General features: G+C 38.6%; 1 protein-coding gene across 6 annotated transcripts in view; it reads right to left on the bottom strand.

Moving 5' to 3' along the window:
• Positions 1-18,466, bottom strand: part of SLC12A6 (solute carrier family 12 (potassium/chloride transporter), member 6) — a 117,270-nt gene that overhangs the window by 35,616 nt on the left and 63,188 nt on the right. For 5 of the 6 annotated variants that reach the window (XM_011932686.1, XM_011932682.1, XM_011932683.1 and 2 more), the window contains 2 exons: positions 15,733-15,777; positions 1,296-1,390 (listed from right to left, as the gene is read on the bottom strand). In XM_011932686.1, coding sequence (XP_011788076.1) covers positions 1,296-1,390; positions 15,733-15,777 — 140 coding nt within the window. The remainder of the gene's footprint in view (positions 1-1,295; positions 1,391-15,732; positions 15,778-18,466) is intronic. The other variant, XM_011932684.1, reaches the window with a different exon arrangement.

The following is an 18,466-nucleotide window of genomic DNA, read 5'->3' as shown; positions in this document are numbered from 1 at the left end:
AAAAAAAGAAAGGTACATTGAAAGGCATGGTGGCTCACACCTGCTATCCTAATGCTTTGGGAGGGCAAGGCAGAAGGATCTCTTGAGCCCAGGCATTCAAGACCAGCCTGGGCAACAGAGTGAGACGCTGACTCTGAAAAAAATTTAAAAATCAGTCAGGTGTGGTGACATGTGCCTGCAGTTCCAGCTACTAGGGAGGCTGAGGTAGCAGGCTCCCTTGAGCCCAGGAGGTCAAGCTGTGATCTTACCACTGCACTCCAGCCTGGGTGACAGAGCAAGACCCTGTCTCAAAAACAAACTAAAAAAAAGGTATATTGAGAGAAGTGGCACATGCATCATTGTTGAAAGCCAGAAAAACGTAGTGCTGAAATAAACCAGGCTCCTTTCAACAACCTGGCCACAGCTTATGGAGCCTGGCCACAGAGTCCATGTTGTCTTATTCAGGTAAGATATACAGGTCCTCTTCATTATGTTAAGTGAAATAAGCCAGGCACAGAAAGATAAATAGCACATGATCTCACTTACATGTGGGATTTAAAAAGTAGAACTCCTAGTAATAGAATGGTGCTTACCAGATGCTTGGGGTATACATACGGGAAGGGGGAAAGGTTAGTCACAGGATACAAAGTTTCAGTTAGGCAGGAGAAATACGTTTTTGAGATCTATTGCACATAGCATAGCGACTATAGTTAACATACTGTATATTTCAAAATTGCTAAGAAAGTAAAATTCAAATATTTTCACCACAAAAATAAGTATACAAGGTGATAGATATGCTAATTTGCTTGATTTAATCATTCCACAATGTATACAAATATCAAAATATCACATTGTAATCCATAAATATATATAATTATTATTTGACAATTAAAAAAAAAGACATACAGGTCCTGCAATCTGGAAGCCTGCTTCCCACAGTGATTTTTGTTTAGTTAGTTCTAAGGCAAATAATAGTCCTTCCAGACAAAGGGAGGAGAAATACACTGATTTATACTTAGAAGAAAGATTATTCTAATAAAAACAATTAAATCACAATTGAATTAGATTGCAAGGTAATTGATATGTCCAAGAAGTCAAACTCCTCTTCCTTACTACATAACAATTTGATTTAATAGTTACTCACTATAATTAGATTACACAGACAAAATTTACTACAAGTTACAATAATCATGATATTTTCTTTTAACATAAAATTATACAGCTTGTAAAATTTTAAAACCAAATGGGGTAAAATATGGCTATCATGAGATCTCTGTTTCTAAAGTCTCAGTCCCTAGTTTTCTCCAAAACATTACCTCAAAGAGTGCCAAATTTTTATCAAAATATTCATCTCCTTCTTCATAATTGGAATTATTGAGATAAGCGTTTCGAGCTTTTTTACGTCCATCGTCTGGAAAAAAAAAAAAGTAGACCAAGTTAGTTTCTCCCTGGTTTCTGATGAAGAAACATCAGCACCAGATTAGTTTATGTTGCTTCAGCATTAATATAACCTATTTTCATATTCAAATTTAATCTTAGAGAGAATTCAACCAGCATTGCTTGGAGAATATGGCCCCCTCTCCAGCAGGAACAAAAATAAAACTCTAAGGAGTAAACATGGGTCATTCCTTTCCTTAACAAGAATAAAGACCCCTAGAGACACTATTCTTTTGGAATTCCAGCCCACGAAGACTGTACTCTTCTTTTTTTTTTTCCCGAGATGGAGCCTCATTCTGTCGCCCAGGCTGGAGTACAGTGGCACAATCTCAGCTCACTGCAACCTCCGCCTCCCTGGTTCAAGAGATTCTCCCGTCTTAGCCTCCAAGTAGCTGGGATTACAGGTGCATACCACCACGCCCAACTGATTTTTTGTATTTTTAAAAGAGATGGGGTTTCACCACGTTGGCCAGGCTGGTCTCAAATTCCTGGCCTCAAGTTATCTGCCCACCTCAGCCTCCCAAAGTGCTGGGATTACAGGCGTGAACCACTTGCACCCAGCCGACACTCTATTCTTAAAATCACCTAAGTTTAGGAGAAAAAAAAATATTGAGTATATACTCAGGGTATAATACTGTGTTAGATGTAGTCTCCTTTACACACTATTGCTGCTGATAATGACAGTAAAAGCTCTCTGCCTCCACAGCTGTCTGACCTTTTTATAAATTATATGAAGTTTTGATATGCATTTCTCTGATGATTTCAGTGATGAGCATTTCATATCAGTCAGAATGGCAATTATTAAAAAATCAAAAATAACAGATGTTGGTGAGGTTGTGGAGAAAAAGAAACACTTATACATTGTCGGTGGGAATGTAACACAGCCACTGTGGAAAGCAATTTTTCTCAAAGAACTTAGAACTACCATTCCACTCAGCAATCCCATTACTGGGTATATACCCAAAGGAAAATAAATCATTCTACCAGAAAGACACATGCACTTGTATGATCATTACATGCAACTGAAACCCAACCTTCAAGGCAAAGACAGTTTAAAGGCTAGCTACAATTCCTGGATAAATCCACGGACTGGATTAAGAACCTCTCTTCCTGTTTCCTCTGACCGATTCCCCACCCTTCACCTATTTTACATATATCTACCCTTCCCTAACTGGTTTTTTTCACTGTCATGCCCACCTTTCCGTGGTGCCTTTGTTGTAGCCTTTTTTGCACACTCACAAACCAATCAGCATGCACTCCCCTATTCTGAGCCCATAAAGGCCCCAGCCCCAGCCCCAATGAAAGACAAGAGACCACCCTCACATGCCCTCTCGGCTGAGAACTGTTTCTTGTCATTCAGTAAAAGTCTTCTCCGCCCTCCTCACCCTTTGATCATCAGCACAACCTCATTCTTCTTGGATGTGGGACAAGAACTCAGGACCCACCAAACACAGGTACAAAGAAGGCTATAATACTGTGGCCCTCCATGCTCCACCAGTGGAGGGCAGCTACCCCACGCGACAGGAAGCAGCAGCAGGCCGGAGCAGGGGCGACAGGACTGACAGAGCTGTTAACATACAGCCATCCATCGGGCTGCAGATGGTGGGACTAAAAGAGCTATTAGCACACTGTAACACTCCCCCTGAGGTTTTAGGGTTGCGGACACCAGTTTGGGTGCCACCATGTTCCCCTCAGTGTGACATGCCTGGTCCAGCAGCAAGTCCCACATACAGCCCGCTTCTGCCTCACTACTTGGAGCAGCCAGCTGGACACTGCACTCGCTCGCTCACTCACCCCCTCCTACCAGGGGCTGAGTGTACAGTTGCAATGGCTGCAGGATCTGCACTGGAGTGCAAGCCAGGCACAGCCCAGCAGGCTGAATAGACGAGGCATCTCTTCTGGTGAGCTTGGGCCTGAGAAAAGCCTGGGCATGGATATTGCTAGCTGGAGGTCTCTGGCTGGCAAAGTAGCCAAGAAAAATCCTGTGTCACTATGCTTCCTACATGGGTGAAAGGATTACCTATACCCCAATCCTCAGCATCATGCGATATACACATGTAACAAACCTGTACATGTACCCTCTAAATCCAAAATAAAAGTTGAAAAAACATAGGGCAGGCGTGGTGACTCATGCCTGTAATCCTAGAACTTTGGGAGGCCCAGGTGGGAGGACTGCTAGAGCCCAGGAGTTCCGGACCAGCCTGGGCAACATTGAGACCCTGCTGCTACAAAAAAGTTTTAAAAATTAGCAGGGCATAGTGGTGCGTACTTATAGTTCCAGCTATTCAGGCAGGAAGATATCCTGAACCCAGGAGTTCAAGACTGCAAATGAGCTGTGACTGATCCACTGCACTCCAGCCTGGGTAACAGGGTGAGACCCTGTCTCAGGGGGCAAAAAAGTTGAAAAAAGAAAAAAATTGTCATTTAACTATTAGTTTGTACAAACCCTTCCACATTTTTTTTTTTTTTTTTAAATGTTAAAAGAGGCATCTGACAAAACTTTGGTGAAAGAGCTATGAGGAAAAAAAAGAGACCAGGTCTATAAGACAGCAAACTTTGTTTTATCTGAGCACTTCCTTAACTTTGTTTCATTATTATGCAAAAGTTATATAATTACAGAGTCTGGCAGGAGAGAAGAGAAAAATTTTTAAAAAAACATAAATGCTATTAAAAACTAAGATTTTCAATACTGGGGAAATAAATACCAATATAAAAATTAAAGAATTTAAAACCCTATAAGTTTAAATGTATAAGGATGGGCTTGAGAAACAGCCAATAAACTATTAAAATTACTGGGTCACGTCAAAGGGCACAGAGCCAAACTGAAGGGGTTCCCAATGCCCCAAAATGGAATAATATAAACATTAAAAATAAATAATGTGATGGATTGAAATGCAAATTTATGAAATACTCAAAATGATATTCTGAAAAATTAGTCACCTTTGCGGGGTTAAGGAAACAACACATGCCTCTGAAAAATAACATTAATAAATAGAAAAAAATAAACAGAAAGAAGCAATCATCTTGCCTTTCTTGCGCCAACTGTATTTCAGGGTAACCAATAATTAAAAGAAAATTTCTTCCTTATAGAAGCATTCTAGCTTATTAATGATAGATGGAATGATAGAAAAAAATCACTAATGAAATAACGGATTTAGGCAACGATCATCAATGGTTGTTAAAACCATTAGGTGAAAGGCTGAGGCAGAACTTTACAATGGATGGATGAGGGTGATCTGGAGCCTGCTAATCAGCCTTAATATCTCTGAAGGTAGGAGAACACAATCTCCTGTAATACAATGAAAAATACACTGTACAAGCTATGATGTATTCTTGCCAAAAGAATGGAAATTGAATCTAATCAAGCTTCGAAATCTATCAGTTCAAAGAAAACACAAAGGAGGAACATGTTAAACATTAGAAGGATCTAATCACCAAATTCAGAATATGAGAAATTTTACAGGATGATCTGACTTCTTCAACAAATAAATGGCATAAACTTAAAAGGTGAACTTTTATAGATAAAAGAGACTTAAAAAACATATCAACTAGTTGCAAATGAACATTGTTAGGATCCTGACTCAACAAATCAAAGGTAAAAAGGCATTTTTAAAACAAAAAATAAGCGAAAATATATCGCTTATTTTTTTTTAAAGGGCAAGTAAAATCATATGATGTCTGGAATTTTCTTCAAAACAATTTAGGGAAAAATTAGGTAGGATCTAGAAAACAGATTTGTAACACTGATGAAGCTGGGTGATGCATTCAGAAAAGTTCATTATGCTATTCTACTTTTGTGTACCTTTGATATTTTCAGTAACAAAAAGTTATAAAAAGAAAGAAAAATGTAATTATTTTCCTCTTCCTAATGGCTCCAGAAAATTCTAAAGAGTACAGCTTAAAATTATTACCACTTTTGAGTAATTCATTTATTCAACTAATATTTATTAAATTCCTAGGATGTACTAGGTACTGTTCTGGGTCCTAGGGGTATAGCAGTGGACATGGCAGTTAAAGACCCTGCCTTCACTGTGCATATACTGAATTACAGAAGACAGAAAGTAAAAACAACAGCAGCAGCAATAAAAAAACAAGACAAAATAAAAACAAAAAAACCCAAAAAGAATTTCAAGAAGTGATAAGTTCAAGGAAGAAAATCAAATATGGGAGAGACTATGACTAGGGAGGGGAATGATGGCTTCATATAAGATCACAGGTATGCTGATAAGCAGCCTCTAAAGAGTTAAAACAAACCCCTGACTTACAGTACTTGACAATGTCTGTGGTATAAATACTCACACATCGCCATTTTCAAACTACTAATGTGAAAACGATGAACCTGGTTTTGGGAAGAGATTCGCACAACTGGCTCTTGTGAGCTGATGATATGAGCTGGCTGCAGCACACGCCTGGCATAGGACAGTAAGGAAAAGCCTACATTTCAGGCAGAGGGAATATAGCAATTTTAAAAGATCCTAAAGCAGAAACAATTTTAGTGAATTCATAAAGCAGAAAGGACAACAGAGCTAAAGGAGAGTGAGGAAAGGAGAGCATATTTAGAAAGATAGAAAGGATCCAGACCACATAAGTTAGTTAATGGATAGTTCTTCCAAATCCATTTATTGAATAGTCCCTCCTTTTCTGATTGAAACAACATGATGTGGTTGGTGCAAAGGAGACAGTAATGTGAGAGTGTGCAAATGTTCATTTGGGAAGCAGGGGTAATATAACTTTTTTTTTTTTTTTTTTTAAAGAAGAGATTATAAAGAAGCAGAAAAAGTGGGACAAATAATTTAGGATGGCACAATGGTCCAAGTATATCAATAATACCAGTAATGTAAATAGACTAAGTAAGACAAAGAGACTGGATTAAACAATAAAATCTAGACACATGCTATTCATAAGAGATATAAGGGCATACAAAAGCTGAACATTAAGAAAACATTAAGGAAAGAGATACATCAAGCCAATACTAACCAAAAGAAAGCTGATATAATTTTATTAGTATCAGATAAATTTGTAAGAGAAAAATTTTATTAGGAATTAGAAGGTAACCACATAATAACAAAAGGTTTAATCCACCAGGAAGGTATGACAATTTTATTTATCATTATTATTAGTTTTTGAGACAGGGTCTCACTCTTATACCCAGTCTGGAGTAGAGTGGTACGATCACGACTCACTGCAGCCTCGACCTCCTGGGCCCAAGAGATCCTCCCACCTCAGCCTCCCAAGTAGCTAGGACTACAGGCTCATGCCACCATGAACAGCTAAGTTTTGGAATTTTTTTGTAGAGATGAGGGTTTGCCATGTTGCTTTGTATTCCTGGGCTCAAGCCATCGGCCTGCCTCAGCCTCCCAAAGTGCTGGGATTACAGGCGTGAGCCACTGGGCCTGGCCGGCACAACAATTTTAAACATACATCTATTGTTTAGTTATTATTATTTTGCTTACCAAATTACCTCCAAATTTACTGGCATTTTAAACAACACAGTTTATCATCTATTTGTTTGGGTTGGATTTTCTAAAGTCTGACAATCTATCTTTTGAACTGCCAAGTTCAGCCCATCAACCTTAGTGATTAATATATTTAGACAGGGTTCTAACATCTTTTTACTTGTTCTTTCTCTACGATTCATTCTCATCCTCTGTCTCTGTCTCTCCCACTCTTTGGATTTTCTGGTTTGTTTTTCCCTAATGCCATTTTTCCCTCTAGTTTCCATCCTCTATTTCTGTTCTTTTAGCAATGACCCTTGAAATTTTACTACATATTTTACTTAAATTGTTAAATAAGTTTAAACAATTGCTTGACATCCTCCTGAACAACACAAAGACTTTCTGATACTTCAATTCCGACTTTCTCCTCCTGACTTACCTAATATTGGTGTCCAATGTTTCCAGCAGTTTCTTTTTAAAAACAAAAACAAACAAACAAAAAAAACCTCCATAAATAAGATATTAGAGTTGTTTTATAGAGACAACACTGATTTGGGTTGATGTACAAGTTTACTAGTTCATTTATTCACTACTCTTTCTTACATTTCAGACAACTAGTCTTCTAGGATCATTTTATTCTTTCTTGAGGTATATTCCTTAGAATTCCTTTAGGTTTCTCAAACTCAGCACTATGGAATTTTGCAGCAAATAATTACTTATTGTGGGGGACTGTCCTGTGCACTGTAGAATATTTAAGAGCATCCCTGGCCTCTACTCATTAGATGCCAGTAGCACCTCCAGTAGTGACTGTCAGAGATGTCTCCAGGCTGGGCGCAGTGGCTCTCTCCTGTAATCTCAGTACTTTGGGAGGCCATGGCAGGAGGACTGCTTGAGGGCAGGAGTTTGAGTGAGACTAGCATGAGCAACATTGTGCGACCCTGTCTCTACAAAATTTTTGTGTATACTTATTTGTGTTTTCTGGCTTGTGTTTGTGGATTTGTGTTTTGGTATTGAGAATTCTTTTGTCATTCTGTTGTTCCTTTGATGAACTGTCCTTTGTGGCTGCTTACAAGATCTTTTCTTAGATATTCTGCAGTTTCATTAAGATGTATCTAGGTGTAGTTTTTTTTTGTTGTTGTTTACACTATTTACCTATTACTAAGCTACTGTTTTAACTTCTTTTTTATATCTATCTATCTATCTATATTTTCTTTTCTATAAGATCCATTTATTTTCCTTCTCTTTAAACAGTCTTTTATTCCTGAGGAGTTTGCTCATCTTCCTAACTACATCCTTTACTGATTTAAACATTTAATAGAATTTTGTATCCCAGTCTCAGGACCATATCATTTCTCTTGAGGGTTATGGGAGTAAGAGTTCAACATATTACCTCTCTGCTATTCAATAACAATGATGCCCTTATAAAAATCTAGCATGAGACAATCCTGTTCCATTCTGCTACCTGCTGTCCAAGCCACTTCCTAGCAGCTCTGGCTCCCCTTGCTGCATCCCTGGCACCTCTATGTATGGACCTCTCTAGTCTCAAGTTTCAGGTGAAATCACCATAACTTTTATGACAATTCGATTTATTATTATCATCAGACAGTCTGGATCCTGGCTGTTTCTGGCCCACCCTCCATTTGCTTGCTTACTATCCCTGGATATTTTTGTCTACATTTTAAGAGACCAATGATGCCTCCAATATCGTCCTACTCATGGTCTACTTGTGGTAGTGTTGTGCAATGGGAGGCTCCCATAGAGTTCCTGGTCAATCATGGCTTGTGGAACAGTCATGAAAGGTCAAGGCTTTCCAAGGGAAGAAATGAAGCTTTCATCAAGTGTGGTTATACCAAAAGGCATGAAATTAGAAGTGGTTATACTGAAAGGCATGGATTAATTTTTGGCTTGAATATCTTGGTGGCAAACCATGCTGCTTTAGAGTTCAGCCTTCAAAACTTTAGGTCACTCTTGTGACCCCAGGAAATACCAGATGGAATGGAACTTCTAGTTTCTGAATAGCAAATAATCTTTACTCTGCAGGAACTAAGAACCAAATCCATATTCCAGGGCTCTTTTAGGATCATTCAGAATCCTAAGATGAGTCCTTTGAAGGATCCCCATTGAGACTGGCCTCAGTAATGGTTTGCATTACATCACCTATCAGATTACTATTATGTTTCTTTTTTTTTTTTTTTTTTGAGAGAGGGTCTTGCTCTGTCACCCAGGCTGCAGTGCAGTGGCACAATCTCAGCACACTGTGACCTCCGCCTCCCGGGTTCAAGCAATTCTCCTACCTCAGCCTCCTGAGTAGCTGGAATTATAGGCACCTGCCACCATGCCTGGCTAATTTTTTTGTATTTTTAGTAGACACATTTTTTTGCATTTTTAGTTTTGCCATGTTGGCCAGGCTGGTCTCGAACTCCTGACCTCAGGTGATCCATCCGCTTCAGCCTCCCCAACTGCTGGGATTACAGGCATGAGCCACCGTGCCCAGACACTATTATGCTTCCTTTTTCTCATTTTACTATCTAAATAATGCTGATATTTTTGGGAAACTTCCTGGTGTTTCACTGCATAATTCAAATGAAAACTGATAGGATGGTTCTACCAAAGATTTCAGATTTCTGTTTTTTATGGCATACTTTTTTTTGTAAACAGAAAAAAGGCACACCAAAGGTCTTACTCTTTATAAACACTTTCTTGTTGTGATGTTATTACTTCCATAATGTTGCATTTGTCAATTACCACTTATACCATAATTTGGGCCCCAGATAAATCTCAAGTTACTCCTTCAGCTTCCTAATCTTGCCAAATGGCCTTTGCTGGTCTGAGCTAGGCAAGAGAGTAGTAAGTGTACTTAATTTCCCTTGGCACAGGTTTGGGTTTGTACTATGTGACTATGTGAATCTGAAAAATCTGAAAGGTTATCCCAAATGCTGTAATGTTTTTGATTTTATACTTCGTCTTGCCATTGATTTGTTAAGGAAACCATGTCATTTGTCCTGGAGAGTTTGTGATGGTCTGGGTTTTGATGATGGCATCCATGTGATGCTGTTTAACATGTTCTTTTTTTTTTTTTTTTTGTAATTCCTATAAATTGGTAGTTGAATCTAAAAGCTTAATCACATTCAGTACTTCTAGGAGGGTAGGGAGGAAAACTACTTCACAGTGGCTTTATGATCCGCCAGGAGGTACACGTCATTGTCATCTGGCTGTCTTTCCTTTTGAGATATTAGCAATTGTTGATGAGTAATGCCTAGCTCCATTAATTTATGAGAGGTTACTAAATGGTAATATTCCCATTCTATTATTGTTCCTTCATTTATTAGCTGGAATATCTCTATATAAAGAGACATTTCCTTTAATCTACTATTTGATTACCAAGTGGTTCAGTTAAAAACAGGACAAATAATTCTTTCTCTTTACTGACTGGTTCTCAGAATAACTGGTTCACTAAATGCTCCAATGGTGACCAATTAGTTGTGGGTTTTGTTTTGTTTTGTTTTGTTTTTAGAGACAGGGTATCACTCTGTTGCCCAGGCTGGAGGAGTGCAGTGGTACCATCACAGCTTACTGTAGCCTCCAGAGTAGCTAGGACTATAGGTGTGTGCCACCATGCCTAGTTAATTATTTTTTGCTTCTTTATAGAGATGGGTTCTTACAATGTTGCCCAGTCTCCTCTTGAACCCCTGGCCTCAAGCAATCCTCCTACCTCCCTCCTCAGCCTCCTGAAGTGCTGGGACTACAGACATGAGCCATTGTGCCTGGCTAGTTTCTTAAATTATCATTATGAATTCATAAACTTAAATATTGAGTTTTTACTGTATTAGTCCTTTCTCGTGCTGCTATGAAGAGATACCCGAAACTGGGTAATTTATAAAGAAAAGAGGTTTGGCTGAGTACAGTGGCTCACACCTCTAATCCCAGCACTTTGGGAGGATGAGGCAGGTGGATCACTTGAGGCTCGGAGTTTGAGACTAGACTGGCCAACATGGGGAAACCCCATCTCCACTGAAAATACAAAAATTAGCCAGGTGTGGTGGTGGGTGCCTGTAATCCCAGTTACTTGGGAGGCTGAGGAAGGAAAATCACTTGAACCTGGGAGACGGAGGTTGCAGTACGCCAAGATCATGCCACTTTAGTCCAGCCTGGGTGACAGAGCAAGACTCTGTCTCAAAAAACAAAACAAAAAACAAAAACAAAAAAAAGAGAGAGAAAAGAGGTTTAACTGACTCAAAGTTCAGCACGGCTGAGGAATCCTCAGGAAACTTATAATCATGGTGGAAGGCCCCTCTTCAAAGGGCGGCAGGAGAGAGAATGAGTGCAAGGAGGGGAAATTGCGTGATGCTTATAAAACCATCAGCTCTTGTGAGACGCACTCACAATCATAAGAACAACATAGAGAAAACCACCCCCATGATTCAGTTACCTCCCACAAAATGTGGGGATTATGGGAATTACATGTCAAGTTGAGATTTGAGTCAAGTTGAGACAGCCAAACCATATCAGGTATGTTTCAAATCAAATGCTTTTTCAACATCTATTATTATATGATATTTTTATTTTAATTTGTTAATATAATGAATTATATAAATTAACTTTCAACATTAAACCAACCATGGATATCTAGCAGAAACTCAACTTGATGATGGGGGTAATTTAAAAAAATATGTTGCTTGATTCAGATTGCAAATATTTTGTTCAGGATTGTAGATATGTTCCTAAGTAAGGTTGGCCTACACTGTTTTTTTTTTTTTAATCTCATATTGCCATTTTTTTTTTAATCTCATATTGCCATTCTTAAGTTTTGGTTATCAAGGTTGCAAAAGCCTCAAAACTGAGGTAGTGGTTACTTGGTTTTCTATTCCTTATGAGAGACTGACTGCAGAAGACTGGAATTATTTTTCCTTGGATGCCTGATAAAACTTTTAATAATGCCAGGACCCATGGCTTGTTTGCTTGCTAGCTTTCTAAAAAAATTTTTAAGCGGAAAGCTACACACACACACACACACGGAAAAGTTCACCAATCACAGGTGTACAGCTTGATTCGTTATTACAATAGCAGTTTCACCCTCCCATATATCTCCCCAGCCTGATCTCGAGTTTTGCAAGAGACTTGATGAGTCAGTGGGAACAGGAGATACATTAAAATAACCGTGCCTTGTTGACAGTAAAAACATTTAGAAGGCCTGGAAAGGGCTTTTATATATCCAATTCAACAGCAAAGGTCTGAAAGGTGTTATTACAAATTCAATTAAGCAGGCAAGGCAACTGAACCAGTTTTTCACCCAGCAGGCCAAATTAACCTAAACAAGGTTTTTAGGGAGAGCTGGGAAGATTTTCTTTTCTTTCTTTTCTTTTTTTTTTTTTTTGTTTGAGACAGAGTCTCACTCTGCCGCCCAGGCTGGAGTGCAGTGGTGTGATCTCGGCTCACTGCAACCTCCACCTCCTGGTTCAAGCGATTCTCCTGCCTAAGCCTCCTAAGTAGCTGGGATTACAGGCACCCACCACCATGCCCAGCCAATTTTTTTTATTTTTAGTAGAGACGGGGTTTCACCATCTTGGCCAGGCTGGTCTCGAACTCCTGACCTTGTGATCCACTTGCCTTGGCCTCCCAAAAGTGCTGGGATTACAGGCATGGTGCACCACTGCACCCAGCCAGAAGATTTTCATTCAAGCTTATAATGCCTTTTCTGAGTAACTTATGAGATGGTTAGAAAATACAACAAAAAACACTTTCACTCTTTTGCAAACTCATGAATTTCTTTTAATAAACCAGACTTTTAAAGATTTTGAGGCTATAGCTAAAACACAGATACTTAAGACAGAAGATGATAGTTCTTCAGAGCATGAGAAAAAAGGAAAATATGATCTGACCCCATGAATCTAGGAGACAGAACTCAGGCTGGCAGGATGGACATACTTGATAATTTGGCTAGAAGACTGGCTCAGGTTGGCTAACACTTGAATGCAACTGTAGGCTGCCAAATGAGATTAATGTTTGAAGTAGTCTCTTTGCAAATATTATTAGAATTTTTTGGCTAATAATGACTAATATAACTCTTCCTTCACAATCAAAGTTATTTCTTTTTACCTATAGTTCCCTAGGTATCCTTTACTGCAGGTGGTTAGCTGGGAACAAAATCCAGCTTAGTAATACTGGAACTGTATCAACTTTTGACTGTCCACTTCATTAGCTAAGCTGCCTCCATTGTACATGTATTCCTGATGATAATGACCTATTCTCAAACATCTCTGCCTGTCATGTATGTATCAGGGACAGAAGCACTTTCATAGTTTAGAGGAAAGATGTTCTTTTCACAGTCTGGCAAAATTTTTCAATGAAAGCTTAATAATTCCTGATCCAAATATAAAATTTTTATATACAGAAGATTAATTTTGAGCAATGTATAGAAACTATCCAACATAAAAGTATTAAAAAGCAGCCGGGAGTGGTGGCTCATGTCTGTAATCCCAGCACTTTGAGAGGCCACGGTGGGTGGATCACCTGAGGTCAGGAGTTTGAGACCAGCCTGACCAACATGGTAAAACCTTGTCTCTACTAAAAATACAAAAATTAGCCGGGCATGGTGACCTGCGCCTATAGTCCCAGCTACTCGGGAGGCTGAGGCCAGAGAACTGCTTGAATCCGAGAGGCAGAAGTTGCAGTGGGCCAAGATGGTGCCATCACACTTCAGCCTGGGCGACAGATCAAGACTCTGTTTCAAAAAAAAAAAAAAAACCACCTCTAACATCACACAGCCAGGACCTTAGTGATCAGATTTGTATATTTATGTCAAACCATTTACTTAACAAATATATACTGAGTGCCTAGGATGTCAGGTACTGTTTCAGCACATAAACTCACTAAAGGAATGAGGGCTATAGTCTCATAAACTCTTCTCATTAACTCAAGGACTATTCTAAGTCTTTAATGTAGAAAGAACGAAAAAGGAGTATCCCAGTTTCTTCAACTAATCCTCTGAAGTTTTTACTTTCCCTACTTTGGACTTTTTGATAGCTTATTTTTCCACAGCTGCTTTACACATATTATAGCTAAAAGCTCAGCAGTGATCAAAATAAGCCTCAAATCAAAGCATACACACACACACGAGTGTTAACATACTAAATAATATACCAAAAATTACTTAACCTCACTTATGCTGAAGGAAGTATAAATAAAAAATGAGAGATGCTATTTTTACCTATTAGCTAAATAAACTATTTTAAGATTAATAATACCTGTTTATTATTATTATAGGGAGTCAAGCATTACTCCATACTTGTGAGAGTTTAAGCTGATGTATCTTTTTAAAAATGTATATATCTTTTGAGTAAGGAATTCCACTGTTAGGAATTTATCCTACAAATATACTGGCATTAAGACTGCAGGATAATACAAAAAATTAGCCGGGTGTGGTGCGGGCACCTGTAGTCCCAGCTGCTCGGGAGGCTGAGGCAGGAGAATGGCGTGAACCTGGGAGGCGGGGCTTGCAGCAAGCCAAGATCGTGCCACTGCACTCCAGCCTGGGCAACAGAGCAAGACTCTGTCTCACAAAAATAAGAAAAAAAAAAAAAGACTGCGGGATATAAGGATAAGATATTCATTGCAACATAACCTACAACAGTAACACACCTGGAAATAAATGCTCATGAGTAGGAAACTGGCTGAATAAAATTATAGTGCAGGTGCACAATGAAATACTATTCCATCACAAAGGAATGAAGCAGATCTTTATGTACTAAGATGTCCAAGGTAAAATGTTAACTAAAAAGAAGTGGTCTGTATAACAGAACAGTCCATTTACTATAACATCATTGATATAAAAAGGAAAAGATGGTCGTATATAATACAAAAATTTATAATTAAAAATTTCTAGAATTCCCAAAAAACTATCAACAGCAAGTACTTTTAAGAGGTGGAAGTGAGATGGTAAGAAGAGATACTTTCACTTTCTTTGTATATATATATATACCTTCTGTTTGAGCTGAATGCCTCATCAGAGTATGTTTCTTTTTATATTTTGAAAATGTATCAGTCATGAGGTCTTGTGAAATTCTTGTCAAGGCTGGGCGCAGTGGCTCACGCCTGTAATCCCAGCGCTTTGGGAGGCCAAGGTGGGCGGACCACGAGGTCAGGAGATGGAGACCATCCTGGTTCCAACATGGTGAAACCCCGTCTCTACTAAAAATACAAAAATTGGCTGGGCGTTGTGGTACACGCTTGTAATCCCAGCTACTTGGGAGGCTGAAGCAGAAGAATTGCTTGAACTTGGGAGGTGGAGGTTGCAGTGAGCTGAGATCGCACCACTGCACTCCAGCCTGGTGACAGAGCGAGACACTGTCTCAAAAAAGAGAGATATTCTTGTCAAATTACACACTTACTTTAAAAAAGTGATACCCAGAGGAAGTAAATTCATTTCCATAACTTGTTTCATAGATAAGGAACTGGAACACCAAATTCTAAGGACTGCTTGAGGACATGCTGTTTATGAAGTACTTTCAATAATTAAAAAGGTGATCAAAAGGCCAAGAAAAGTAATAAAAAGGGAAAATTAGCTGCAAAGTCAGAGATATTATCAGGTATTATAATACCTTCTTTTCCAAATTATCTTAAAAAAATTCTAGTTCTTAGATTTTTTTTAACCATAGACCATGCAAAATTACTTTTTAATTTAACTGAGTCTTAGTAATCAATTACAGAAGTAGTTTCCTAAAACTTACCAAGTTGGGAATAGAAACTGCAGGAAAAAAGTTGATGGGTGGGAAGTAGAAAAGGAGGGGACAGAAAACAGAATCAGAGAAGCGAGTAATGTCTGTTAGGATAAACGAGTTAAGGGTGACTTTGGATAGAGTCAATCCCCACAGAAATACTATACCTAACAGTTGGCTGTGTTCCCCTGTGATGGAGTTCTGATTCGGGTCTGAAAAACAAACAATTGAAAAGAAAAGAAAAAAATGAATGATCAAAACAAATAATTTATTTAAAATCAGTAACAAAAGTCAACCAAGGAAATAAGCAAAAAATTAAAAAAACATGAAATATTAATGTGAAGATAATAAAAAATAGAATGAACTAGTGTAAAGAATGATCACATTCCTCATAAAGTTAAATATAATTACCATCAGCAATTCCACTCCTACTTCCAAAATAATTGAAAACAGGGACTCAAACAGATACTTTACCACAAAGTTTATGGCAAAATTATTCACAACAGCCAAAACGTTACCAGGTATACTTCTACAGATGAATGAATCAACAAAATGTAATATATATATACAACGGAAAATTATTCAGTTATAAAAATGAATGAAATTCTGACACATGTGACAACATGGATGAACCCTGAAAACATTATGCTAAGGAAAACAAACCAGACACAAAAAGATAAATATATGACTCAATTTATATAAAATGTTGAGAAAGGGCAAATTTACAGAGATGGAAAGTAGATTAGAGGATACCAGGGGTTGGGTGGAGTGGGGTACGGAATGTTATTGCTTGAAGAATATAGCATTTCTGTTTGGGGTGATGAGGAATTCTGGAAACAGACAGTGGTAATGGGTGTACAACATTGTGAATGTAATTAATGCCACTGACTTGTACACTTAAACACAGTTAAAATGGTAACTTCTGTATTGTATATACTTTGCCACAATACAAAGTAAATTAAAAAAATAGTAATCACACAAATTTGACCAAGCAATAGTTTCACAAAGTAGAGGGATGATTCAGGGCTGTGACATGAGTTGTATTTTTAATGACAAAGGAACATTTTAATGACAAAAAAAAACATGGCTATAGCAGCTCAAAGTTAAGACATAAATAAAGCACTTATTACTATTAGCAGATATGTTCTAGTTTGACTTTAAGATACACTGATTAAATTGGCTTTCATAAATATCAATTTCTTTAGTAATCTGAAATAAGTGACAATAAGCCAAGTTCCTAATGCAAGAGATATTGACAATCATCATTTAACAGTCAACCACTTGCTTATTTTAAAGGTTTGAAAAGCACTAAGAGCTAAAAACAGAAAAGACTAAGTTCCACTTTCCTCAAAGACTAAATCTCTTGAGATGCTGAGGATTCTGGCTTCCTTGAATGTGCCTGGGGTAACAAAAATAATTGCAGACCAGGGCTTATGTGAACAATGGGAAAAAAGTTACATCTTTATCTTCACTAACCTCTAACTGAAGTTTAGTATTTTCTACAGTTATGATGTATGCAACAGATTACATAAAAGTACCTGTGATTTTGTCTAACAATAAATCTCAGACATTTTTATATCACATTATTGTTGTTTTAGACAAAATTCAAGTATCTTCCATAGTCTAAATATATTTTATATATCATTTAATGAAATCTAACAATTTAAGCCTCCCAGACCGAAAGAAACAATTAGAATACTCGACAAATTCCAGTTTCTGATGTATACTGGAGTATACACTATATACTTTAATTAAGGAAGTAAGGTAGAAACCTGATTTCTACCATACAAGTTTTAAATACTATTTGAACATTTAAAAATTTATAGCCGGGCGCGGGGACTCACGCCTGTAATCCCAGCACTTTGGGAGGCCGAGGCGGGCGGATCACAAGGTCAGGAGATCAAGACCATCCTGGCTAACACGCTGAAACCCCGTCTCTACTAAAAATACAAAAAATTAGCCGGGCATAGTGGCGGGCACCTGCAGTCCCAGCTACTCGGGAGACTGAGGCAGGAGAATGGCGGGAACCCAGGAGGCGGAGCTTGCAGTGAGCTGAGATCGCGCCACTGCACTCCAGCCTGGGCGACAAGCGAGACTCCGTCTCAAAAAATAATAATGATAATAATTTATTTTCAGGGGATTTTTTTTTCCTTAATTTGGTTTGAAAAAGGGAAATGTGAAATGTTCCTATTCTAGAATATTTTCCCCAAACATACCAGCAAGTGAATTCCTAGTTTTTACTTTAAACTTATCTTACTGCCCATCTAAATAAAGGATATCGGGGCTGGGTGCAGTGACCCCTGCCTGTAATCCCAGCATTCTGGGGAGCTGAGGCCAGGAGTCTGAAACCAGCCTGAGCAACATAGAAAGACCGCATCTCTACAAAACATTTTAAAAGTTATGTAGGCATAGTGGCATGTGCACCTGTAGTCCCAGCTACTCAGGAGGCTTAGGCAAGAGGTTCCCTTGAACCCAAGAGTTAGAGGCCCCAGTGAGCTATGATGATACTACTGCACTCCAGCCAGGGTGACAGCAAGACCTTCTCTCTCCCCCAACCTCCCACCATATATATATGGTCGACATATATATATATATGTCGTTCTTGTACATAAGACAAAGTAATAGTAACAGTTCTGTAGTCACCCTCTCCCTTAGGGAAAATTGGGCCCTATCATTACGGAGAAGCAAGTAGGTATGTGGCATGAAAAGAAGAGTAGACGCCGGGCGTGGTGGCTCAAGCCTGTAATCCCAGCACTTTGGGAGGCCGAGACGGGTGGATCACGAGGGCAGGAGATCGAGACCATCCCGAGCTACACGGTGAAACCCCGTCTCTACTAAAAATACAAAAAACTAGCCGGGTGAGGTGGCGGGCGCCTGTAGTCCCAGCTACTCGGGAGGCTG

The sequence above is a fragment of the Colobus angolensis genome, unplaced genomic scaffold, assembly GCF_000951035.1.
Source record: "Colobus angolensis palliatus isolate OR3802 unplaced genomic scaffold, Cang.pa_1.0 Scaffold97, whole genome shotgun sequence".
NCBI classification, from domain to species: domain Eukaryota; kingdom Metazoa; phylum Chordata; class Mammalia; order Primates; family Cercopithecidae; genus Colobus; species Colobus angolensis.
The sequence above is the reverse complement of the archived record's forward strand: the minus strand, read 5'-3'. Positions and strand labels throughout refer to the sequence as shown.